Here is a 27,594-nt window from a genome sequence, read left to right as displayed (position 1 = left end):
AATATTAATATTAAAAAAGTATAACTGGACAAACACTAAGCCCACGTGTGGCTCTTGTTGTTGGAATCCATGAAGGTTTTTCCTCGAAATAAGTTTACAATGAAATCGACATTGCAATGTATGCCAGACTGGCACATTGACGTCAATTCTATAGATGAAGGAGTGTGTATGCACGTGTGCATGTGGGCACACAAACAGACTTCGCAGCAGCACGAAACATTCTCTTACAATGGTTGCACAGAAGACAGCGGTAGATAGACAAAGGGCTGTTACCTGTACACAGAATATATACGAATGCCACAGACAAAGACGATTTATCAGGCACTTTTGTTCGTTCTATTGATGTTTGCAGAAAATAAATAGAGTAAAATACACACACACCCACACAATGCAAAGTAGTACATGTGGTGTATATGTATAAATAACACCTGCCTCAGTGACACCTCGTGAAAGATGCGTGGCCTGGCTACTCCGTTTAAGGAAGGCCACCCACACGCATGGCGTGCTGCTCCAAAGATAAAGCCGTACAACAGACGTGTGCTATTTTACAACGATAATCTGGATAAATCCTGTGGCTGTAGGATAGGGTTTTTACAACATTCGATTTTGTTTTGGCCATTATACAGTACCCGTGGTTACAAAAATAAATTAAACAAATCATTCAGTACAATAAACACTGCTGTTATTTACATTCAAACATCTGCAAAATTAACATTCACAACTGCCCACACAGTGTATGGGGCATAAGAACGGCCTGACAATGAGTCACCCAAATACACGACCTTGATTACGACCAACATGACCTCGAGTCGCTGGGCCCAGTGAAACCAGATCAACACGAACCAACAGAGCGCAGAGGCCGGCGCTCACGTGCTCGGACCTCACGCCGCAGTGCGCCGGTCCTCGCGGCCAAACTGCCGCGTATCTCTAGACCGCGTTTCCGGGGGTCGTGCCGCATGTTGCTGTTCGGCACGATGTCCGACGTTTCGCTGGGAGCGTCTTCAGGAGCTGAATTTCTCGTCTGCGCGGCGCTCAGCGTCCGAAGAGGCTCCCAGCACGTGCAGCGGCACGTGGTGCACCCCCACAACGCAGCACAGGGCCTTACACCTCGACCTGGCTATGAGGTCGCGGATTCTGCTGCAGGAGGTTAAACCTACAGGCAGAATTACTCTTATATCACGGAGCAAAACGTTCTTGATGCACAAATGTACCGCAAGGATGACATGCAGGTGAATGTTAGTTTAGTGTATAACGCACACAGTGCTGGTTGTAGAACACGTAGCGCCAATGTGTGCCAACATCTTTTGTCACGTATTTTGGAAAGCTGTGGATACCCACAATGCAGCAGCGGTGGATGCACTATCCGCTGCTTTGCTGCATTGGCGATTTTGAGGCTTAATTAAAAAGTAGTTTGAACGATTCTCTGCTGAAATTTGATGAGGGTGGCTTCCCGTAAAATGTGATTTATTAATGGGATCAGTGCGGCGTTCAGGCAAGCAGCCATTCCCAACTTTCCGTCTAATTAATAAGGCATTAACTAGCAGTCCCTGTGCTGTTTTCCCGGAATCTTTAAGGGGCATTATTTATTTAAAAATGGAGGCATATCAGGTGGCTGGTCCTGACCTATTGAGTTTCATCCCACAAGAAAATCTTTACGCATCTTGGTGGACGAAAGTGATCGATAGAAAGCTGAAATCCCTAAAATAATTACGGAGCGCGGATATCGCAACCAAACATCACAACAGCAGAGGCTTACGTAACACGGTTCCAAAATACACTGCCGGCAGGAGAACAAGAACCAATGTTTGTTTCCAGGAACGAGGTTCAGCGCCCATGGGGAATGCTAAGTGTCTGTGCGATGTGGCGGTGTTGGTGGTGGTGATGCGGTGGTGATGTGGGGGTGGTGGAGGTGTGGTGGAGGCGATGTGGAGGTGATGTGGTTGTGATGTGGTGGTGGTGTTGTGGAGGTGATGTGGTGGTGATGTGGTTGTGATGGGGTGGTGGAGGTGATGTGGTGGTGGTGTGGTGGTGATGTGGTGGAGGTGGTGGAGTTGGTGGTGACATGGAGGTGGTGGAGGCGGTGGTGGCAGCCAACCAAGCCAAAGTGAAGTGAGTGGCATGCCCGTGGAGATGCGGAGATGTGACTCTACGAAGAAGCCCACGAAGTAAACGATCTGTGCAGAGTGAATGCGGGAAACCACAAACCACAACCACAGGGGGGAAAATCTCTCGCACGACGCAATCACCCGGCAGTGCCATTCGTGAATTCACTGTGCATATGAGAGGCTGTGCGAGAGCACCGAAGGTTTACTATTCAATTCAGTATCTCCACAAACACCAGACATACATTACCCGGGAGGTGGAAAAAAAGACTGGTGGAAAAGGTTCTAAACGTACTCTCTTTTAAATCTTGACTTAAAGCTTTCATGACTGCAGGAATTCATATTCTTGGGTCTTTTGGTAAAGTCACGTAGATAGGCGACCACTTTGGCGACCGCTTGTGTTGCGATCGAAACGTCGTTCTTTTTTGTTATTTTCTTTGAACCTATCTACGTGACTTTACCGAAAGACCCAAGAATATGTACTCTGTTTTGTACGACATGCTCTTGGTACAATTTGCACACATCCATTTGTATCTATCAATACGAGACCAACGCAACTCAACATAACGAAGCGTATATTATGAATTCACCTTGCCCTGTTGGTTAGAGTTTGTACAGGAAGCTTTGTTGAAAATACTAAAACACATTCCTGCAAAGTGAAGCATGAACATGCGGGAGAAATATGTAATCCTGAACTCATAAACGTAGGTAATGGTGAGTAATACTTGATGGTTCTCAAGTCACTATTGAGATGGGCCACAAAGACAAAGATCCCCTGTATAGCCTTAACAAACTGTTGGGGCAAGTGCTGTTAGTGAGCACCTATTAAGGCCGGCACAGCACACGAGGGGGTGGGTGGCCAACACCACGCCCGGTCGCCTTTGTCTCGCTCGTGGTGATGTTTACACATCGTAGCAGGTACTCATTTGAGGCTAAGTCGACCTAGGGGAGGCCCAGGACCGGTTCAGATATATAATCGTCACTGGTGTTGGCCGTGAGCGGGAATCGAACCCGGGTCTCTAGGTTCGTAGCGCAGCGCGCTAACCACTACACTACCGCTCCCCACACACAGACGCTGGGCGAGAGAGGCACACGGAGCTCAATCAATGGGGTCTTTGCAGCAGTGAGATAATTCTTTATCACTGGTGTGCTGTGGTCACGCAGCACAGCTACAACATTGACACCTCCTGCGCCTGGATTCACCAGCGTCTTGAGCAGTACACAGTGTGACATAAATACCATAATGTTCATGATAAGTTGTGCTTTTTAATGTACGATAATCAATTACCGTGATCATAAAAAAAGAATAGAATTATTCATTCCCAGATAAATTTGAAGACTTGTCGGGCTTACAAGGAAATTAAACGAGATATTTTTCTCATTTAATTTTTAACCGACTCGTTTAAACTGTCTCTTATGTTGCATTTGTCAGTTCCGTTCATTCCATGAGCTTCAGCTTCTTCGAAGGACAACACACGTCACGGTACAAACCCGAAAGCACGTCGGAGCGCTGAAGCGGCAGTCAACCTGCGTGCGTTGCTTCGCTGTCGACATACACGCTCCGCGGTTCGCTCCGTCAGCCACGGGCTGAGACCCCAACGAGCCTTCGCTCACTTTCCCTGCTCCTACTGTGAACAACGACAAAGATCCCCCGTCTAGACATCAGCAGGCTGGTGGGGAAGGTGCTGCTAGCGAAATGCACCCATGAAGGCCATCGTGGCGCATGAGAGAGTGGGGTGGCCAGCATCACGCCTCACCGCCTTTGTCTCAAAAGTGCCGATGTTCACACACCGCACCAGGTTCCCATTTAAGGCTGATTCATCTGAGGAGGGAGGGCCCAGGACCGCTTGAGATCATCGTCACCGGTATTGGCCATGAGCCGGTATGGAACTCGATTCACCAGGTTCACAGTGCAGGGCGCTAACCGCCAAGCCGATGCTCCCCTCGACGCACGCACGGCGCACTCACACGTACACACGTACACACGTACACACGGAGCGCACGCACGCACACGCGCGCGCACTCACCGCCGTTGGTGTCGTGTGTGGAGGCGGCCAGGTAGACCCCCGCGCCGTCAAGCGAAGAGCGGTCGGGCGAGTCTCGCTGTCCCGTCACTGCACCTGTCGGGCTTCCCAACTCCTGCATCTCCATGCACCTGCGTCGTCGTCGTGGCGCGTGCGTGGGCGCGTGCGTGCGTTTGTTTGTGTACATTCAGGATGTGTGTGTGTGTGTGTACAAAATGGTTTGGTGTCCGTGTATGTGTGTAAGTATGGAGATTGTGTGTGCGCATGAACATAATGGGAATGATATGTGCGCGTGTGTTTACACATTAGTGTTCAGGATGTGCGAGTGTGTGTGTGCATGAATGTGTTGGCATGATATATATGTGTGTATGTACGTGTGCGTGGACATAATGGTATGGTGATTGTGTGACCATTCGTGTGTTGGCATGGTGTTCATTTGTATGTGAGCGCAGTGACGTGTTTATTTGGTACTCGTGTGTGCGTGAGTGTGTTGGTTTGTTGTTTGTGTGGTGCGTGCATGTACATGAACGTATTTGAATAGCGTATGTGTGCGCATGCGTGCGATGTGAAGACAGAGGGAAGAGGCAAGCGACACACTTAACGAGCAGTCCTCACGATGCCCACGGCTCTCGTGGCGCTGCAAACTCACAACCGGCTGCTCGTTCAGATTCACAAAGAGCCAAGTCGCACCATGGTCTTTTCAAGTTCTAATCAGCAAGCTGTTTAGAGTGGAGCCATTTTGTCAACACACCTATGAGAAACTCACAATCAGACGATACCACAGTAATGTTACACAATCAGTTCGATAACTCACCACTGTTATCATCCGTGCACACAGACTGCGGACCTGACGAAGCCCTGACGATGGCCGTGCAGGCTCTGTGCGCTGCGGCTCGGCAGTCAAAACCACGCTGGGAAAATATCTGGGGCGGGAACTCTCTACTTCTGATTGTGCTCAGCAGCGGCATTTTTATGTAAAGGTAACAGTTTTAGTTTAGCATAAAGTTAAAGCCACATCTTAAACTAATGTCACTCGTAACGTGCATCCATCAAAAATATACCAATCAATTGCGTACCACATATTCCCTGTAGCAGTATCACCAAGGGGTAAACAATGTGAGAGACTTTACGGATATTCTCCCAAAAAGTCAGTGGGCTTGGGCAGCACAAATCGCTGGCAGCGACGATGCCCAATGGACGAGACTGTGAGTACGGCCACCGTGGAGATGGAGCGACGTGATCCGCTCTCGTGGCCAGACGCCTTGTGGCAGCACAAAACCGTGAGCTGCGGCGACAACTGTGGAGACGCTCTGATCCAGCAGTGGATAGATCACGGCCAATGATTGCTGTGGAACTTCACTCCATGTTATAGTATGCGCACAAATAGATAGAAAAGTCTGCATTGTTATCGTTGTACTATCCTTCACTGCCGTCCTTAAGTCATACATCGTGAAGCCCTCCCACTAAAGCCTTGCCCAACATGGTGTCCACGGAAGAATTACCACGGTTCACCCAGATCGCTTCTCTGGAGACTTCAACGTGGCCACCTTGGGATTGTCCACTGCGACGAAACCAAAAACAGACGGCGCCCAAACAGGAGGACTTGTGGCCAGCTGAAGCAATCTCCAAACTGACGTGTCAACGTGTCACGAGAGGTGGATCAACTTAATTGAGACAGTGAGTCGAGGCAGTTGAGTTTCTAGGCAGGACAGTTTGTGCAAAATATTCACAATAAAGACTTGTTTGCCTTAAACAGGTTCTTGTTTTGATAAAAAAAACAATAAAAATAACAGTGGTTTACTGATGCAGGGGATGGCTCTTGGATGACCACACATGACCAGGTTTTGTGGTAAATTCATACGGGCATCGCGCGTGTCAATAAGCCCGCGGTGTAGTTGTGGATTAAGCGCGAGGGCAGGCTAGCACGTGCGGGCGAGCGATACACAAGTCGAACGCTCACAAGCGAGCACATGCTTGCATTGTGCTTGCCAAGAGTACGTGCCACTTGCGAGCAAGCAGAACTATGCTCTTGTGCCGCGTGCGGGAGCGCCTGTGCATTTGTACGTGCGCCGGTACGCCCCGCGCGCGAGGTTACGCGCGTGTATGTACGTATGTAAGAGCGTAGTACGAGCGTACGAACGGGGGCGGGGGGGTTGGAATGACGGGTTAGCAAGGGTGAAGGGACGGGGGAGTCTCGTTGAACCGCTAACCCTCGCGGCACCGCCGTGACAGATGGGCAGCTAATGCGGTGGGGATTTGAGGGGCCCCGGCGCCTTGCCCGAGAGCTCCCAACAGCGACTCGCGGAGGAAATCATGGCAGGCGAAGGGGGCGAGTGGGGTACTGGGAGGCGCGCTGCGGTTAGACTCCAGACAGCCCAGCGCTCGGCGTTCGCTGCGCACCATCTTAAACATTTCCTCCTCGCCAGCCCTGCCATGCTCGGGGAGGGACGGCCCAACGTGCATCTCTTCAAGCTAAACTAAGTGGAAACAAGTCAAGGGCATGGCCATTAAACACAGTGGAAGATGACGTGTAACTTTTTTTTTGTTAAGTAGCCTCACTTCCACAACCACTTTAATAATTATAACAAGCTGTTTGTCTAACCGTGCGACAAGAATAAAAAAAAAACATTGTAAAATGCCTTAAAAAATTGAACATATTATTGACGGTGGTTGTCTACAGGTGAACTCGCCCCTGCCATAGGAAAGTGGAATTTCCCCCACTGGCTCGGGGCTGTGAACAGGAGAGGAGCACCGCCTCAATGCTGTAAAATCACTCTTTTCTCTATTTCTGAACTTATCAAAAAGATTCCAACTCAGTCACCCACACATTCCAAGGTGTATGAGTAACTTGACACTGTGACAATGGAAGCTAGATATTCCCCGATCTGGAACATCACAAAAATGCGGACACTTCTTTTGTAGCAAGGCATCAGAGAGACGCCGTTTAATTTACGCCGATTGAACCGCAGCGGCGTCACATTTTATTGTTTTGTCCTCAACAGCCACACCACCACATCAGAGACCACATCGCAGGCCACATCACAGGCCAGAGAAAACCACCTCCGAGGCCGACTTCGTAAACTCTCTCACGCTCCCCTGGGTGAGTCACCGCCGCGTTCCGCGCTGGAGAGGTTACACCAGATCCCAGCCAACCTTGGTGGCCGTGCGAAGTCGCACCCCTCCTCGCACTCGCAGAGGGCCCGAACACTCTCCGCTCTGTCGCTGCGTGCACAGCGACCTTCATCAAGCTCGCCTCATATCAACTCACACTCACCACGCTTCACACCAACTCACACTCACCACGCTCCACACCAACTCACACTCACCACGCTCCACACCAACTCACACTCACCACGCTCCACACCAACTCACACTCACCACGCTCCACACCAACTCACACTCACCACGCTCCACAACAACTCACACTCACCACACTCCACACCAACTCACACTCACCACGCTCCACATCAACTCACACTCACCACGCTCCACATCAACTCAGACTCACCACGCTCCACAACAACTCACACTCACCACGCTCCACATCAACTCACACTCACCACGCTCCACAACAACTCACACTCACCACGCTCCACACCAACTCACACTCACCACGCTCCACAACAACTCACACTCACCACGCTCCACATCAACTCACACTCACCACGCTCCACAACAACTCACACTCACCACGCTCCACACCAACTCACACTCACCACGCTCCACATCAACTCACACTCACCACGCTCCACACCAACTCACACTCACCACGCTCCACACCAACTCACACTCACCACGCTCCACACCAACTCACACTCACCACGCTCCACACCAACTCACCCTCACCACGCTCCACACCAACTCACACTCACGACGCTCCACATCAACTCACACTCACCACGCTCTACACCAACTCACCCTCACCACGCTCCACACCAACTCACACTCACCACGCTCCACACCAACTCAGACTCACCACGATTCGCTCGTTGGGAGAAGCCGATAAGCGTCCAGACTGTTACAGACGCCAGTGGCTGGACACGACGCACACTGTGGGTGCGATGTGTCCATGCCAAGATTGCCGACTCAATCCCCTTGCCCAAGACTATCCTCAGCAATAAATGCCTCCAATACAATCGGCCACGGCTATAGTTGCTTTACAAATCTACAGCCATTTGTCAATATCACCCCTGGATAAGGTCTCTTCATGCAATTTCAGTCATGGGGTTTGCGGACCATACAACACAGAATGGTCATTGCAGGTTGATGAAGGGTGGCGGACCCTGCGCAGGATCAGATATTACTCACCACTCATGTTAGCCATGGCCCGGATTCGAACCCAGATCACTGGTTCCATCATGTAGCGTGCTAACCACTGCACCACGACTCCCCATTTAGATGCTCTGTAAATTAAGGCTATTTTAAGTTCACTGACGTCTTCATATAGTTTACCTGGACATTTCCTTGAGATGAAAATGTCATTTGCAAGGGTGTCCTGGGTATAAGGCAATGACTGTCATTGCTATTACCGTACATTTTGCAAGTGGGAAGAAAGCAGAGGGCCTGGAGAACACACAACAACCGCTTATTTAGAAGGGCCATTCACTGCCACAACCCCCCCCCAAAGACACTGATCACAACTGTACATTCTCTAGGTCACCATGGATTATTGTTCTTAAATTAAATCACAATTTCAGAGAATGGAATTAGACATCTGGAACATATGGTTCTTCTGCCTAACTCATTTTGCATTCTGTGCTCCTGTAATATAATTAAGGAAAGGATGTTAAAAATACACCCCATCGTACCTTTACTAAGACTCGCAACAAAAAATTAACGAAGCGAACTCACATTGTTGCCTTCCTCTCAAGCTCTGATCACACAGCAAATACAGCGCAATCGGTTCTTATTCAACGTGGAAGGTGTTTTAATGTGAACGACAAATCAAAATGTTCCTGGCAGTTAATAAAACAATAAAACACGTCGGAAAAACCACAACCTTAAGACACGCTTCAGCCCTCTCCGCACACACACACACGGCCCCACAGATTAACACGTGCAAACACAAGCACGTCTCACGACAAGCCTTGCCATGCCGTCGTGATGTATTATTAGCCGGCGCTGATGACTTTACCAGACATGGGGCTACCTCGCCGGCCGCTTAAACTTAACCAAACTGTTCTCTAATTCCGTGAAGTTCCGGACGATCACATTACCAGTGTATGCGCCGTCACCTGCGGATCGCAGACACGGACGTGACAAAGTCTCTTCCCCCCAGACGCAACAAATCATCGCCCGAAACAAAGTCCGTACAAGTGACACACAACCGTGGTTGCAGCCTTCGGCAAGACACTCTCATCAGCAACCGCAGAACCCCATGGCAGATGCCCCCCCCCCCGACGTGGACACGAGAGCATTCGGACCCTTAGCGACGTAGCGGGGACTTACCACTAAACATGTTCGCAGCCGACGGCGAACTCGCGGACGAGGAAATAAAAAAGCGCAGCTCCAATCGAGAACGGCACGGGCGCTGAAGCTTCTGCACGAAACGACAGCTGCACATCTCGGCGCTGGTGCGGCGCGCGTGTGGGGGTGGCGTGGTGGGGGGAGGGGGGAGAGAGGGAGGGATGGAGTGGGGGGGGGCTCACAGAGCCCCTCAAGTCACACGGCTCGCCACTGTAGGGGCATCGGGGTCAGTGCTGCGACCGGCTCGCACACACACACACAGACACACACACACAGACACACACACAGACACACACACACAGACACACACACAGACACACACACACACAGACACACATACAGACACACACACAGACACACACACACACACAGACACACACACAGACACACACACAGACACAAGACACACACACACAGACACACACACACAGACACACGCACAGACACACACACACACAGACACACACACAGACACACACACACACAGACACACACACACACAGACACAAGACACACACCCACACCCACACACACACCCACACAGACACACAAAGACAAAGATCCCCCGTATAGCCTGAACAGACTGTAGGGGCAAGTGCTGTTAGCGAGCACCTATGAAGGCCGGAACGGTACACGAGGGGGTGGGTGGCCAGCACCACGCCCGACACACACAGACACACACACACACAGACACACACAGACACACATAGACACACACAGACACAAACACACACAGACACACACACAGGCACACTCTGCCTTCCTGCCGACAAGCGCGACACACCGAATACCTGCCTCACCCACCCTCCACCCCCACAACGCTACGGCTCACAGGAACTGCACACAATTTAACACACATGCACACAATCACGCGTCCACACACACGCGCACACGCGCGCGCGTGTTCTCCTGACCCACGCGGTCCCACTGGTTTTGTTCGCGCTTGTCGTGGAGAAGCGCCGCCGACTCGGGTAACGGTCGTGCTCCCACTCACCTCGCACATCGCTCTGGGGGGGGGGGGGGCTCTACGAATGCCGTCGTTTGCCTCGAGCTTCTTTCCATCTCCCCACAGCGCACCATCCCAAGCCAGGTTCCATCTCCCAGCTGTGCACATATTCCTCTGGTTTCAACATTATCCAGCTACCGCCATCCACCACCACCACCAACACGCCATTCCTCTGAGCACCCCTCCCCCCCCCGTGTGCCCTGTGCCGTGACGAGCAGGGTAAGGCTGGCAAGAAAACCGCAATAAGATCCAGCGCAAAACGCGTGCCCAAACGTGACAGGGTCTCGCTTAATGAGCGCCAAGAAGAAGCTGGTACACATATTTTAAGCGCTGCGGTGCGTGCCAGAGTCGCCAGCAGAGAATGTGCGGTTATCGAGGTTGCGATGCTTAACGTAAGGAACGTTGCTATTATTATTGTTATTGTTCCGATTGTTTGCCCAGGAATGCCTCACCGAGTCCCATGAGTCTTGTTCAGGAGGGTCTACAACTATTTGTAGTGGGCGATGACTGCAATGCAGTTTCCAACTCAGAAATTTACCGGTTAATATTTTTCAAAAATTGCAAATTCGGACCGCAACACCGGCACACAATGGTCTACTCTTGCCAACGATGTCACGGGATCTTTTCACGTCCACCGCGTTGCAGACGGCGCGTAGTATTTTTAGGGTTTATATACACAGACCGCAGTAATAACCAGGGCGGCGTCTTGGATTCGAACCGCGAACCTCTGCAACGAGCGACGGTGGCGCCCCCGGCGTGCCACCACGTCCACGGCCCGGGGGCACGGGCGGCGTGAGCGGCAGAGAGGAGAGGTTCGAACAGAGCCACCTTCTACGGCTGCACTGAACCGCAAAACTCGCAGTTCAAAATTTGGGTTAATCACTTCATTCCAAGCCTCATCAGGTCTCTTTAAACGTGTGCGAAGTACTGGAATGACATCCTTTTTTTCCCACAACATGAATCAAATTTAATTTGCAAGCATTATCCTTTCAGCAACTGCTCCTGCTGCTGCATGTTTGAACAGATCAAAAACGCACCGTATAATTTAAATTATTTATATCACGCTTATCATGAAGGAACGAGGTTGTTACTGCAAGACTTACGACGGAATATTTCTTAGCATCACTCGAGCTAATCTGAACATTGACATATTATTTTTCAAGTGGTTTGCGTGAATTTAACATGAACTCATTTGCAGTTAACTCCGTACAAAACTGTTCTGTTTCTACCGTGTCTGAAACAGATGACTAAGACATGTACACACACAAAATATTGTACACTATCTGGTTTTCTATTTGGTCAAAAGACAATGGTGTCTTTGCCCATTGTGTAATCATGACTATAATAAGAAAGCAGGAAAGAGAGGGCTGATGCATTCTACAAACACGCTCACCGCGGTGGGGTGGTAATTGTTAATCCGCACCACACTAACAGCACTGTGCACACGGCCCCTCTCTTCCACATCGTTACGTGACATTCACGCTCAATATCGTGTAAGATAAATGACGAATTGTCATACTGTAAGAGGAAATATGCATTTGTAAACACGTACTCACAGAGTGGACTACGTTAAGTAAGCAATGTTAATGCTGATAAAAGACAAGTAATCGGAGAAACTTTCCAAGTGCTTCCTCGGTGGACTGAATAATACAAACTGTAGGTAACTGCTCTCCGTCACTTAAAAGCGAGTGTCTGCCTAATAAAATGGGAAATTATACGGCATTCATCTCCGTTGGTGGCATTAATATGATGGTGGAAATTCCACATTCTCAGGGTGGGGCCCAGGTCTATTTATAGGACGGCCACCCTTGACTTCTCACAAAGTGGTACGAAAATAATCGACCCCTAGAGAACCGATCGACCAGGCTGACTCCCCCTCACATCCAACGCAGGGTGTTGAACTTGCAACTTCCCAAGTGTGAGCCAGGTGCTCTCTCCCCCCAGGTGAGTGGCGGGCACCCACCCATCTTGTAATCATCCACCACATCATCATCATCACCACGACCACCACCATAGTGCCTGCATTGTAGCAATGCCCTCCCTCGTGTGTACACGCACAGCCCTTGTGTCAAAGTACCGCTGGATGAGGGTCTCCCCATTGCGTGCGGGTCCTGTTGGTTGTTTGGCCATACTTCAACACACTTGTACAGTGGTTAAGACTCAACTTCATCAGAGGGACGTCTCTTCACGTCTTGTTAGTCAGCATTAACAATACACGCCGGTTCTGAGGAACAGTTATGCCTCTGAGTCACTTTGGGAAATTATCTGTATTTTCAGATATATTTGGGTGACTCCCAAAACCTGAGCTATACCTAAATCCTCAGTGCAAGTGAAGTGTAACTCATTGATGTGCTCATTTACGTCATTACTTCGTGGTCTAACTCACGGAAATGGGTACGGATAAAAATAAAACTTATGATGATTAATTATAATTCTTCCCTTTATGTGGGTTGTAGAGCCGTGGATTAAAAGGCCAGGTGAAGTGAAATCCTATGCCGAAGTCACCCGCGTATGACTGCTGAAATGCACATCATATACCTGTCTCCACACACACACACAGGGCAGCCACATACACTCATCGCTCTGTTTCAATTGCCACGATACCTTCAAAACATTCACTGAATTTCCTCACATGGCATGATTTGGCCCAATATGACCATGATGATGCTTTACCGTATAAACAAGGGTAGACTTGTCTTTAAAAAAAGAAATCTAAAAAAATTCTGACCACCACTCCTGTGCGGATGTATTCCTCAATCGGTGATGAGTTTCCAAAAACTTTGGACTGATGACGCTCATCAGAAAAAATAATCACCTCGACTGCAATTTTACACGACTGTACTTTCGGAAGTCCTTCGCAAAGCAAGCTATGCATTTTACCACCATGCCACTGGGCGGTAAGTTTGCGGGGTTTAATCGTTATTTTAAAATTAAGAAACTAATTATATAAAGGCGCGATTAAAATCAGTCCATTGTGCGGGTTATGCGAGATTATAAAGTCACCCAACTCTGTAAACCTCACATCAGCAATTGCGTTGTGCTCTCAGGACATAACTTTGTCATGAACTCACGCACCTACTGCCATAGAAACACTTCCTGTAACATTACTCACGGTGCATGTGGGAAAGCAACAAGCAATTGGAAAGAGTTTTAAAACCAGCTTTGCAAGTTGCTATTAATAAATGCGACAGCACTTCGACACGATCTTGCAGAAGAGGGGAAGCCGATACGAGCGGAGGGTGAGTGGTCACTGCGCTAAATGGATGTGTTAATGACGATGCTAAGCCGTGGCCCCAGGAGCATAACGTGCATCTGCCGAGAGATGGTGTTGAAGAAGAGGGCGAATGCGATCTCCACAACAACAACAATCACATTCACAATTCTGTATCTATGCTACCCATCCGCGAGTAGCGTATCTGGGGTACACGTCATCTAACCAAAATTCCAAACGGAGTGATTTATCTATTTTAAAATTACATTCATAGCAATAGTATAGCCTGTGATATAAGCACTATATGAAACCTATGAAAATTACATTTTGAAGTACACATCTGAGTATACAAGTTTGTTGTATTTCCAAAATATTGTGTATATGAACGGCATTGTGTTCACGTCTAGTTGACACAATGCTGTTCATAACGTCAAGTTAACACAGTACAGTTTACAAGTTTACAATATGTGTAGTACATAGTCATGCAACAGGTAATATATGTCTGGTATTTGAAATCCATTGGTTTCATACTCTTATCTGATGGAGAGTATACACGGAGGTGGTAGAATAATGCATTTCACTCAGTGGTAACCCATTAAGTCATCCAAAACTCTGCAATGCCAAGGCCTACATAAAACCCTTTCTAAGGATGGGAAACTGCACTGAGAGTGTATTGACAAAGTGAGTTAATCCAAGGAGATCGCTCTGGCCTAAGTTATTCTCAATCCAAAGGGAAAATGTGTATTTATGAATATTGGACAGCAGAAATAGCATACACAAAGACGTGTAGTAACCACCTAATCTTTGCTGATGGCAGTCGTTATATAGAGCAATTTACTGCACGGAATGATTGCAGAACTTGATGAAGAAAATTGCAACGTTTGCCACAAGTAAATGACACGAAAATAAAACGGATCGGAGTTGGGCAATTGTAGGATCGAGATGATTGTGAGCGTTGGGCATTCTGTGTGCTGGCTAGAGACAGCACTGCGCTGTGATGTGCTGAGCATGATCTGTATTGACAGCTTTGCTCAACAACGCAATCGCCACACTTACATCTTTGTGTTGAGAGTATGTTCGAAAAAAAACACAAGCACAGTGATACATGGAGTAACTGAGAAAATAAATCAATAAACAATTATAAAGCACACACACTGCCCGTGCAAAACTAAATAACTCAAAACTGCACGACTCAAACAGCGAAATGTATCAAAACAATTCGAGGTGAAGTGTGTCAAATCACTTTAATTTCCTCATTTTAGATTGCAGGGGCAGGCATACGACGTCTACTATGCAGTATTGATACTTAGCAGTATGAGTCAACACTGCATCTGTACGTCATTGTTCCAAACATACCGTGACAGTGATACATTGGGAGGAGCGGTGGCGCAGTGGTTAACGCATTACACGATGCGCCCGTTAATCTGAGTTCGGTTCCAGGCCACGGCTAACATCAGCAGCGGGTGACATCTGAACCAGTTTTGGGCACCCCATTCACCAACCCGCATTGACCAGCATGGCGAAGTATGGCTAAAAATGCTTGCACATCTAGGGAACACGCGTTTATCGCGCTGACAACACCGCGCGCGCACGGATCAGCAGCAGCACAGCCCCACCCCCAGCCAGCCACTCGCTGCTCGCACGCGCAGAGGTGCGACGCTCACGTCCGTTATCAGCGCTGAGCGCAGCGGTGTCAATTCCACATTCCTATGGGCGGGGGCTCACTCTTCCAATCTGACCCGCTGCTGCTGCTGCCGCTGAGGATGAAGACGGACCCTACCACAATACCAAACCAACACGCGCGCGGTTCTCAACTAATGCGCGAGTCTCTTCTGTGCAGGATCCTGCACAACTTCTCATTCAATCGCTCCGTCGCTGCGACGGGCATCCTCTCGTGCGCGTTCTCTCCTGTTGCTCGTCTCGACCACCGACCATCATCAACCGCGTCTAGCCATGGAGCGATGATGATGACCCTGTCCAAGCCGCAACGTAGCTTTCTTAACTCGCCATTGCCAACGCGACGTCTCAAACAATCTAGCGGCGGCTGCGTGTGGCAGAGGCGAGCCTCGAATGATGAAGCGAGGGGGCTCGAGTGTCAACCGCACGCGGTTCCCACGTGGAGCGCCGCACGAGGTACAGTTACTTACTTTACCATGATCAGCTGTGACCGCGCGCGCGCCTCCGCCGCCGTGAGTCCCACCGCGCCGCACGTGGAGCAGCAGCAGCGGCAGCGGTAGCCGCAGCAGCAGCAGCGGCAGTGGCAGCAGCAGCGACAGTGGCAGCAGCAGTGGCAGCAGCAGTGGCAGCAGCAGTGGCAGCAGCAGCAGCGGTAGAGGCAGTGGCAGCAGCAGCAGCGGCAGCGGCTCGCGCTCTGAGCGAGTGGCGAGCGCCACGCGACCCCCAGCAGAGCGCGCGCGCGGCACGCGGGGGAGGGGGGGCAGAGTGGGGGGGGGGGGGCTCGGGGAGAAGGGGGCGTGACTCACCTCAGGCCTCGTCTCCCATTGGTCGCATCTGAGCCGAGGGGGCGGGATGGATGGGGTGGGGGCGGGGGCAGTGCGGGCGGGTGGGCCGAGCAGGCGAGGAGGAGGCGTGGCCTCGGAGCTGTCAATCAACACAAGCACCGCCAGCAGCGCACAGGTGAGAGACTCGTCGTCATCATCACCACCACCACGAGGCGGTGATCTGTCCACTGCTTGGTGAAGGCCTTCTAACAAGCGGTCGCTATTTATGACAGTCCTGCAGCATAACGATCTTGCATTCACACACGGGCTCTGGTATCATGTCGAGACCTCCGTGGAGGACGTTCTCGAGGCCGCGTTCCCGCCTTTGGCTGCCACTCCGCAGCGAGTCTCGACCGCCGGCCATCATAGTGAGGACGTCTCCTCCAGCCCACTCGCCGGACAGTTTAGAGTCAATCCATAATAAAGGTGTTGGGGTTACGCGATCTAACCCAAACACCTTTATTATGATGATATTGGTCGCGAAAGCCTCCGTGTTAGTTCGAGCTACTTTGTCTCTAAGATAGGAATGTTGTTCGGTTCGTGGTGGCTCTTCACAACTCTTGATAGCTGTCCCTCCCGGCAGTGTCCACTCTCTTATCCACACGCGCGTGAGAGGGAGGGGGGATGGTGCACTCTGTATGCTGACTGAGTCGCTCTTCCGTAGGCACCTGGAGGGGCAGTCGGTGAGAGAGCGCCGTTCCTCCACTCCAGGCTGTCATGGTCCCCTCGCCACAATCGGGCGTCTTCTTTTATCGGTATCCGCTAAACCGGTAAGGGGCCGTCCATAAATGACGTCACGCGATTTTGGACGATTTTTTACCCCCCCCCCCCCTCGTCACACGGCGTCACAAAAAGTCAGACCCCCCCCCCCTCAAATATGACGTCACAAAGCTCTGCCCCTCCCCCCCAAACCATATTTCCATTTTGAAAATAAAACATGCTTCATATCGCTTTAAACTATTGTCATTGTAGTGCGTATTTAATGTGGCGCTGCACTCTGATGTTGTAGGAGAAACATTTATTAAAAAGTCTATTTAATTAAGTAGAACGTGTTGTCTATATTTATTTAAAGTTGCGCATTTTGATGTGACGTCACATTTCTCACCCCTCCCCCCCCGTCACACATCGTCACAAATGTCTGACCCCCCCCCCCCCCTAGGTGCGTGACGTCATTTATGGACGGCCCCTAACCGTTTTCAGAATGGATAGATGTCGCGAAAGTCATTAACAAGGTAACCGTTTCCAGTGAGTTTTACGAATTGTATTATTTGTATGGCAATACGCTCAGGAGCTAAACACCAGTGGAGATGTCTGCTCGCCACGAGATGGCTTCAGGAGAGAGTTGGCGGAGGTTTGCTGCTGCTCCTCCATGGAAGGAGTACAGACCACGGTGGTCGATTTACTCCGTTCCATAGTTTGGGTTGCATGGCCACAATGACACTCCTGTGACTTTGCATCTATGAAGAAGATGTGGGCCTCGGCCTGTTGATGTTCTGATGCGGTTGATCATTATTTGGGTCTCGACTGAGATGTTTATGATGGACGTCCACGTTGTTGCACTCTGTTCGTTTGCAGTGTTTCTCCGGATCTGGGGAGATTCTAGGATGGTGGCAGTATTGTTACACAATATATGTTTATTGCGCAGCCTTTCTATATGTCTGGCAAACCGGTAATTCTGTTTTTCCCCGTTTTTTATGTGGTTGAACACAATGCGAAAAAAATCGATTTAAACAACTCTACCCTACCATGAGAAACTCTTGCTGTTCATATGCAAACTTAGCGTCTACACGCTGCACGCACCTGATAGTTGGTAATCGCGGAAAGCCTTACAGAGGGACCTGAATTGAGAAACACCCACCGACTTCAAGAACTGCTGTAGCAATTACTCATTCTGGTTTTGCTATGACATGCTAAGGCTGTGTTGTGTGTTATCTCTTTGTTTTTTATCGGTTATAGTTTATTCGAGGGTAGATCACAGAGCACATTAAATGGATCAAACGGCTGCAGAAGCACCCAGCTGCTGCTGCTTGCCAGAGCACTGCCCCGGGTTATTGGTATTCTTAGCGCCGTGGTGGTACAGGGCAGGTGCAGCAGCGCTATCATCACAGCGGCAGGGTTAACGCCACAGAATATCTGCTGGGGCAGGGCTGTGCGTGAGTGTTTGACTCACCAGCAGAAGGTCCCGGAGTTCAAGACCGGTTTGGGTTTGACTCAGCCTGGTATTATTATTATTACTATTGTTTACCGAGGAAAGCCTCAGTGAGTCTCAATACTCTTTCTGGAGGGTCCTGCCAAGTTTTCGCAGACAGGGGCGATGGTTGTTCTGTATATTTTTGTTGGGTCATTTGCAAGTAATTGTTCAAATTTGTTAAATTTTGACTATTCCTTTCCTTCTATTCTTGTGTATGGCAATATGTTCAGGAGCTAACCACCAATATCGAGGTCTGCTACTCAGGAGACGATTCGTGCAGTTTTGCTATTCCTCCATTGAAGGAGAGCGCAGACTACAGTGGTGTACTATGTTGTCAAAATTTAGTTGGCACACTCGAAGCCCTCGTCCTATCGGTTTCTACGCCTTCAAATAGCACTTAGCTCTCTTGATCATATCTGGATTTGAATTAAGACGTCCATTTTGCCTAGACAACGTTGTCAGAACTGTCTACTCCTGCGAATTACGTCACGGGACCTTCAGTGTCCACTGTGAAGCAGGCGGCACGTGGTGTGCTAACTGCTGTTACACACCACGGCACCACGAGCCTCACACGCAACAAGCAGCGAGCGCGCCACTACTGGGCCGCGGCACTGCCTGCCCCAGTGATATGGAAAATTACATAAATATACATTTGAAGGAAGAGTGCACAGTGATTGTAATATGGATGTACTGGCCCCCACCATAATATTGTGGAATATTCACAATTTGCTCAGAGTCACCAATAAAAATGACCACAATTCCACATTTAGTCCAGTGGGGAGACACTTCAATTTGGCCTTTGATATAAATATCACAGTGGTCCTGGGCCCTCCCATAGTGGCAGAATGGTAAAACAAATCTATACAAATGAGATATGACAAGTGATGAGTACAAACATTCCATTTTACACATTTACACAATCTGATTTGATAGCACAGTTTAATATGTACAGTCATAATATGCTCTGCCCAAAATATGACGTAATTGCATATCAAACTAATGAATGATACTGGTGCAATGTATTTTCATTAGTACCGCATTAATTCTGTGTTAAAATACATTGACGGTGAGCCTGACCACCTGCAGTGTTTAACTCTAAGCCACTGAATATTTCCCACATCATTGGTAGACTGGAGTAGGTGACACAGGATTAGCAACCACTCGCATCATGGATGTGGTGTGCCGGGTGTGGAAATATTTTCCGGGCCCAGACCGACCCGGCTGAAATGAATCCGCCGGGTGCGAGATTAAACATTCGGAACGTTCCATGTAAGATGCTGATAGTCGTGAGTTAAACTCCACCATTCCTCCTTACAAGGGTGGTCTCTGCGACCTAGTATCTCCCTGCGGGAACTAGAACCAGCTTTGGGGCCTCCAGACACTGCTTATATATTGCGTCTACAACTCGAGCTTACGTAAAAAGTGGTCAAAGATCTTCCAAATGCATGAATCCAGTGCTGAATGTCAATCAAGGCCTTCCGTAGCCTTTGCATTTACCTGGGAGGTGAGACTAACCATCTTTAAGCAAATCCCTGGCTGCTTTTGTTGCAACCAAAACGTCGTATTCTATTATTATTTTATTTTCTACGTGACTTTACCGAAAGAACCAAAGAGTAGACACAGAAAATTTCACCAACAATGGAAATGCGTTCAAGTATGTGTTCATAAGATGCGATGTGAAGTACGCAGAATACCATCTATGGAAATATAAAGCAAAAAAATTCCACCCCCTTCTTCAGCAACCCTGCTGCCTTGTAACAGGAAACTATAGAAAGCAAGTGCCAACGTCACATTCACAGCACATATATAAAAAATATCACCATGGAAACTTTCACAACCTTTCTCGGAGTCCTATGGCATTCACTACTCTGAGTTAAGTCCACCCCAATCACAAGTTAACAGAAATAAATATCTTAAAATAAAAGTGGTATCTGCAAACTTTGTAAAGAAAGCATTTTTGCAAAGAAATTAGTCATTTTACCCACAACCAAAGAAAGATTGTTATAGCAGTTTGCACAAAGCCATGCATCGGGCCCATTCTCAGTTTCTGCCATTTTGCGTTTCCGTGTTGTCAACGCGAAAGACAGCAAAAGAAATAAAATGTCGGGAGGTTGGTGCTGTAATAGGACGATGTCGGCGCCACTGAGGGACCACCTTGACACCTGCGTGAATGATTGGCGGAACCCGACAGCGACTCTCACCCCAACCAGCATCTGCATTCAAGTAAAGTACCCTGTGGTCAGGAGATGCTTGCGTTACATTTCACAATGCAGAATAAAAATTAAAGTATACATTTTTGTGAAATGCTACACCTCTTCCCATTTTCCACAGCTGTTAAATAGATTCTGAGTTTGTGCCAGATCAGCATCAGGCAACAAGGCTCAGGCTCGCTGTAGCGGGAGCAGAATTAATGTAAAGTGGACGATGAACCGATAATTGCGATGTAGTGAGATTGAGGAAAGTTCATTTCAACTTGCATGTTACCTTAAATCATGCTTTTGGCTGCAATGCTCATCTGCAAGAATATTCATATACCTACGAAATATGTAAATTATATAACTGTACGAAACATATACCTTCACAAAAGCTGCGGTTCTGTGTCACTGCCATTACACTACCATGATGCTAAAATGACTTGAGTCGTGAATGGGATTAATGGGAAGCAACAGCAGAAGACTATTAACCATGCCCTTGAGTTTCTAACATTTATTCCCTAATGCGAGTTGTGATCAATTGTAGCTCGTTGAGAACTGTCTACCAGTGTTTTAAATGACTGACCATCAACATTGGCCCTGCTCTGTTCACTGCTGGATGAAAGCCTCCCCAAGTCATCGCCATTCTTGACAGGTCTCATAACACAACATCATGGTCCGCCTTCAGTAATTCCATTTGGTACACATACTCTGATGTGTTTCCCAGTTGGGTCTCTCCAACAAGTTTCCTCATTTGTTTTATTAACTGGTTATGTTTGACTTTTGTTTTGCTGATATTTACCTTGAGTCCAACTTTATAGACTTTTTTCAATTCTTCAATCACTTTCTGTAGTTCATTTCCATTGGTTGTTATCACGGGCATGCCCTAATCAAATCTGAGATAATTGTCCCTTTCGACATTTATACTTATGTATATATATGTTTTATATTAGCAAATATCCTCTTTAGTTTATATGGTATTGCCCTGGTGTGGATGTATTTTCACGTCCGTGATATGTATCGTTAGTTTCTACTAGTAATATCATTGTAGCTGGTCCATCCTTGGCAATGGTTTTAAACATTTCTAAATATTTTGAGAAATAACCTAAAGTTTCATTTGGAGCTGAGTGATAGCTGTAAAATTATAACGCATAGATATTTTACAGTGAAAGTAAAGGTTTTCTGTCAATGCAAATGATGATACACATCAAATAAGTTTCCAAAAGAACTTTCAAATTCGATGTGAATCTGTCTGTGGAAAAGGGTCGTATTGCTGTTGAGGCGCTGCACAAACCCAAGAATACCTAAACACCGAATAGAATTTCGAAATATGTCATAATTCTGGTTATGTTACAACACATAGCGTACATTAAACCATATAATGAAACAGGCGCACACAATGGTCTATTTTAAAAAAAGCATCGCATTGTTTAGGTGAAGGGTGAGTGACTGGCAGAGGACTTTTCCACGGTACCCCAATGCCCGTGGCTACCAGTGAACTGTCACACGCACACACACACACGCACGCACACACACACGCACGCACACACACACGCACGCACGCACACACACACGCACACACACGCTCACGCGCACACACACGCACGCACACACACACGCACACACACGCACGCACACACACACGCTCACGCGCACACACACGCACACACACACGCACACACACACACGCACACACACGCACACACACACACACGCACACACACACGCACGCACACACACACGCTCACGCGCACAAAGACATGCGCCGACACAAGCACACGTACTTCTGCAGAGAAGACGACGACACGGGGAGAGAGAAAGAAAGAAACAAAGCGTACGCACGCGGAGCCCCGAGCGCTGTGCGGGTGATGCTACGCACGCCGGTCATCTGTTTTCCCAGGCACATCAAAGCGACAGCTCCGTTCTAGCTCAATGAGCACCCTATTTCACAGCCAGGGAGCAACGAAATGGAAGAAAGAAAGAGAGCGCGAGAAAGAAAGAGGAGGCAGCAGGGCCATGATGGCTCGGGCAGGGCTGATAGATGGCCGGCCGAGTGTGGGGCACGGTGAAAGAGCGGCGGGGCCGGCGTGCAACCTGCTGCAGGTTACGGCCTGGGGCCACGCACAGAAATTGGGCTCTTTAATATTTGATGATGTCTATTGTAACCTGAACTGATTTGTACAAGTGGCTATACATTACCGTTCTGATTAAAACTACAAAGGATGCTCGGAATCAAAGGGACCGTGAGCTATATTCTTTGTTTGTGAAATGTTACAGATGGCAGTGCTGGCGCTAAATGGAATTAGTGTTGTGTGGCAACTGTTGTCACGCGAGCAAAAATCGCCAAATACTGTATCGAAATTGCACGCTAAGCAAATTTATATTTTATTGGAGCAAAAATAACAATTCACTTGCCGTACCCATTGACACAAAATATAAAAACATGTATACAACATATATAGAGAAGTTCTAAAATAATAAAAACGAATCCATTTTATACATCCGACCGAGTAGTTTTAAAATTGACGCCAAACAAATTTATGCTAAATAAAGGATCAATTATTTTCCTAAAAATACAAATGGAAATTATTTGATATTATATCGAATAAAATAATAACAAAATAATATTTGGCCAAACCAGTTTATCAAAGGGACAAGTGGAGAGAGTGTGTGCGCCTCAAGTCAATTTATTTTGGTTCCAGAGGAGGGAATGATCGATGCACAGATGGTCCATTACTACAACCAGAGATGATCCAGGAGATTGTCCAGAATATGCATGAAGATGCATGAAGAGATTGGTCATTAAATGGGTCAGGAGACAGGTTAGAAGATAGGTCAGGAGAGAGACCAGGAGATGGATCAAGCGATTGGTCATGAGACTCAGATTAATCAGAAGAAGGGCCAGGAGTGGGAACAGATGAGAAAGCACAATACTAGTCAGAAGATGTTCCAGGAGTTAGGCTAGAACGTGTGATTAAAGATGAGTCAGGAGACTGGACAGAAGATTGGCGAGGAGACAAAGCCAGGAGGCAGGCCAGGAAGGGGAATCCACAGCAGACGGAGAGAGAAGTTCACGGAGCCCAGACGGGCTGCCGTCGCCGGCCCAACTGCGGCACGAGACGCGGCACGAGACGCGCGCAGAGCGGGCGGGCGGGCGGCGGCCTCTGAGGCAAGCCCCGCCAGGAGCCACTGAGTCAGACGATCAATGAGCCAACGTCCTCTACTTCACCTGCAGCGAGCCCGCCCAGATCCATTACCTATTTTGTAAGGGAGATTCATTATTACATTATTATTATTTCCCCCAATTTAGTTACAGGCCCTTTCCAAATGTGGAAATTTGGCTATGACATCAATTCACAGTAGCTCAGTCGTATAAAGGATATTTCTTTAATGGTGAAACCCGCAGAGGGCGATTTGGTGATTACATTAATTTTTGGAATTGTTTCATGCTGCTGAAACAATTACTCGTAACATGTTCCTGTGTGTGCTAGCACGTCTTGCCTTTCCTCCCAACAAGGAAAGTTACGTGCGCAAGTCGGACTGGATATGGCTGCCCAGGCAGCCACCTTGGGTCTATACAGTATGTGCACACGCAGTCGACGCGAAATGTGATCTACCTTGCATACAATTACAAGGCATTGAAATATTTCGGAACCAGTTTTTTTGCTGTAACTTTGCATTTCAATAAGTACAACTTATTTCGCATTCATATTTTCTGAGCATTCTCAAAAATTAAAATTGTTGTAAGAGATAGATTTAGTGTACTCCAAAAAATATATGTTTTCGTGAACATATTTAGGACTCACTGAATTGTTTACATTTTATTTATGTAATGTAATCAATGTAGTCATTACAAGGTTACGTAGATTTCATTTCTCTTTTTTAATATTGGCACAGCACAGACAAAATACACACGGAGAAATTAACATATACTGACATCAGCATTAAAGTAAATCATCATCATCAGCCTTGACCAATCCACTGCTGGATGAAACCCTCCCCAAATCGCCACCATCTCTGAGTTCTGCAATGTAACATTACATCATACATCTCAATAGCATTGTTTTCTTTAGATCGTAACCGTATTGAAGTGTTTATCATTTGTAAGCAGCCCTCTACAACTTCAGTTTTGATATGATGATTTTACAGTTTAAAGTTAGCTCTCTAGAGCTGAGCAAAGACAGTATTAATTTATCATTGCATGATGGCCGACTCTTACATGTGTTTTCACATACTCTATAACATCTGATTTACAGCCAATGGCTTATTACATTCAATCTTTACACATGTTAGCAAGTGGCTACCAGCGTCAAAATTCTGACACTGTTTAAATTACTTAAGAAGAAAGGGCTTCCCAGCATTCCGCTGTCCAGCCACGAGCGCGTGCACACACACACACAGTTGTGATATACGGAGTCACAAAAGCCCCTGGGCTGGCTGGATAACACAGTGGTTAGCAGACTGTACCATGAACCCAAATGGCCTGCACCATGGTTAACGTCAGAAGAGAGTGGTGTCTGAACTGATCTGGCACCCCACTCTCTTTACCAACTCGCACGGACCAACGTGCTCATGTACGCGAGAATCACTCCCTTGACCAACACGCCGGGCACCAAGAATAACATTGCTTGGTATATCGCGCTGTGGTTCATGCAAATAGCATCTCACAGACGCTGAAGAACCATAGGCAAGATTGAGGGCAGCAGCCAGGCAGTTAGCCAACGCCAACATTTGGCTACGCTCTGAGCTCTTCTATATATTGAGATGTTTTCAGACAGCTAATAAGTATTCATGCACGTGGAAGGAAATCGGAGCACCCGGAGAAATCCGACGCATGTGAGAGAGCAACGCTGTATCCCACACAAGAGCGATGTGATATATTAGTCCACATTTTGCTTGACCACCTTTTCGTGGCGAGTCAGGGAGTTTAGCAACATTTGTGCGATCCACCAAGCTTTGCCTCCGCGTTCTGGATTACAAGCGTGCACCACCACCACCCGCCAATATATTGACAAAGAGATATCAATTAATGAGTATTATTACTTGCGTATCTACATCTACTGTCAATTTTAATTTACTACAATACTATCTATACACAGTGACAATAGTCAGCGTGTCAGCTCACAAAGGTGGCGCTCATTTTATCATCCATACAACAATGATGGGCTGAGTTGACCTCCAACTAAAATTTTAAATCAAGAACTCCCTACTTTTTTACTTAAATCGTCATAGACTCGTACCCTTTTTCGAATTCTAGCTGCAAGAAAATTCAAATCTATCGAAGACATCAATCACGATGATTCCCAAAGAGAGGGGAAATTCAAGTTTACACGCAGAGGCCCCCCCCCCTCCAATCTCCAACGCTCCCTCCCCACACCCCCTCCCCGTCCTGTGTGAGCACAGCATGAAGAACTTTTCACACATCTCGCATTCCCAAGATTATCACGACCGATCTTAATTACAGTCCCTTCACCAGTCATCCGACACCAGAGCAGCTGACTTGTTCAAGACTTATTTTAACCAAACACACAAAAAAACCCCACCTCCAGTTCTTTCAGCCCAGTGGCCTTGGCACCGTCAGCTTGTAGAGCTCACCGCCAAGTCGCCTCGCGATTCTGCGCGATGTAATTATCTGTAAAATGCTCAACGGCCCGGAATGCAGCGAGTGGCAGCCAAGCGATCATTACGTGAAATGAGAAAACAAGAATTGTTCACCGGTGCCATGAGTGTACCTACTGCCGTCGCTGGGTCATTGCACAGTTAATGTCATTTATAATTTCTGCGCAATGCTGAAACAGTTAATGCACCCAAGCTACATGCACACAATGGAGTTTTCTTGAAGCTCTCGTTCATCTTCCCCTTATGATTATGATTCTGAAAGTCGTCGTGCCCTTAGTTGATGTCAATAAGGGTTCTGAAGGCTAATGTGTTAAGCACTTGCATTGTTTTTGTAATTTGCATGAGGTTATATGGCAAAATGTATTTTCATTTTGTAACGTCAACAAAGTAAAATGCCACGGTGTCTGCATTCTCAAGCGAGTGGTGGGTGACTCTCATCTCCATTTGCGGGCCGGAACTAAAACAGAAAAATCCACATTCCTATGACGGGGTCAATGTTTCCCCAATACAACCACTGTTGACGTCGCGTAACACGGGAGATAGCAGAAACACAATTGTCTTGAAAGCACGTGCGATCTAAACGACACTCGGGATACATTACTCGCTCTCCGGGTATGGAAATGTTGACATTGGGTCCACATGATTTTTTAACGAAGCCTCTTCAGCTTGGTTCATTTGGTTCGCTGCGGAGCCTTTGGAAAATTGTCAGAGCTGCGTGTTCGTGACATCGGAAGCCTCGTGATGGCTTGAGTATCTCTCCCCTGAGTATCTCTCCCCTGAGTATCTCTCACACTCATTTGCACATCAAGGTGCAATAGGCCTAATGGGCTCTGTGAGAACGAAGAGCGGCCTCGGAATGAAAATGTCTAAGCATGAATAACAACAACAAAAACTCAACACATTCGACAATAACATTGCCTTAAATATAAAAATATATATAATAGGTGACATTTTGAGGAATGGCTCTTAGTTACTACTCAGACCTCTCGTGCGAGAAGGTTAACAGCAAGGCTTCGTTTCAGTTATACATGCAGCTTCACCACCACCACACTCACCAGAATCACTCCTCACAGTTATACATGCAGCTTCACCACCACCACAACCACCACACTCACCAGCATCACTCCTCGTAGTATACAGGCAGCTTCACCACCACCACCACCACACTTACCAGAATCACTCCTCGTAGTTATACAGGCAGCTCCACCACCACCATCACACTCACCAGAATCACTCCTCACAGTTATACAGGCAGCTCCACCACCACCACCACACTCACCAG

The 27,594-nt window shown here is 47.9% G+C and overlaps 1 protein-coding gene across 6 annotated transcripts in view; it reads right to left on the bottom strand.

Annotated features, from left to right (window-relative positions):
* The window catches only part of LOC133347438 (eyes absent homolog 1-like), a 97,001-nt gene that overhangs the window by 58,265 nt on the left and 11,142 nt on the right, over positions 1-27,594 (bottom strand). For 2 of the 6 annotated variants that reach the window (XM_061559686.1, XM_061559687.1), the window contains exons 1-2: positions 15,957-16,107; positions 4,130-4,257 (exon numbers count right to left, since the gene is read on the bottom strand). In XM_061559686.1, the coding sequence (XP_061415670.1) occupies positions 4,130-4,257; positions 15,957-15,964 (136 nt within the window). In that variant the 5' untranslated portion in view covers positions 15,965-16,107. Of the gene's footprint in view, positions 1-4,129; positions 4,258-9,574; positions 9,701-15,956; positions 16,109-16,292; positions 16,411-27,594 lie in introns of those variants that run through there. The other 4 variants (XM_061559683.1, XM_061559682.1, XM_061559685.1 and 1 more) reach the window with 4 other exon arrangements.

The sequence above is a fragment of the Lethenteron reissneri genome, chromosome 26 (genome assembly GCF_015708825.2).
Source record: "Lethenteron reissneri isolate LAM-NWPU_2019-01 chromosome 26, ASM1570882v1, whole genome shotgun sequence".
Lineage (NCBI taxonomy): Eukaryota > Metazoa > Chordata > Hyperoartia > Petromyzontiformes > Petromyzontidae > Lethenteron > Lethenteron reissneri.
Note: the sequence above shows the minus strand (reverse complement) of the source record. Positions and strands in the feature narration are given on the sequence as shown.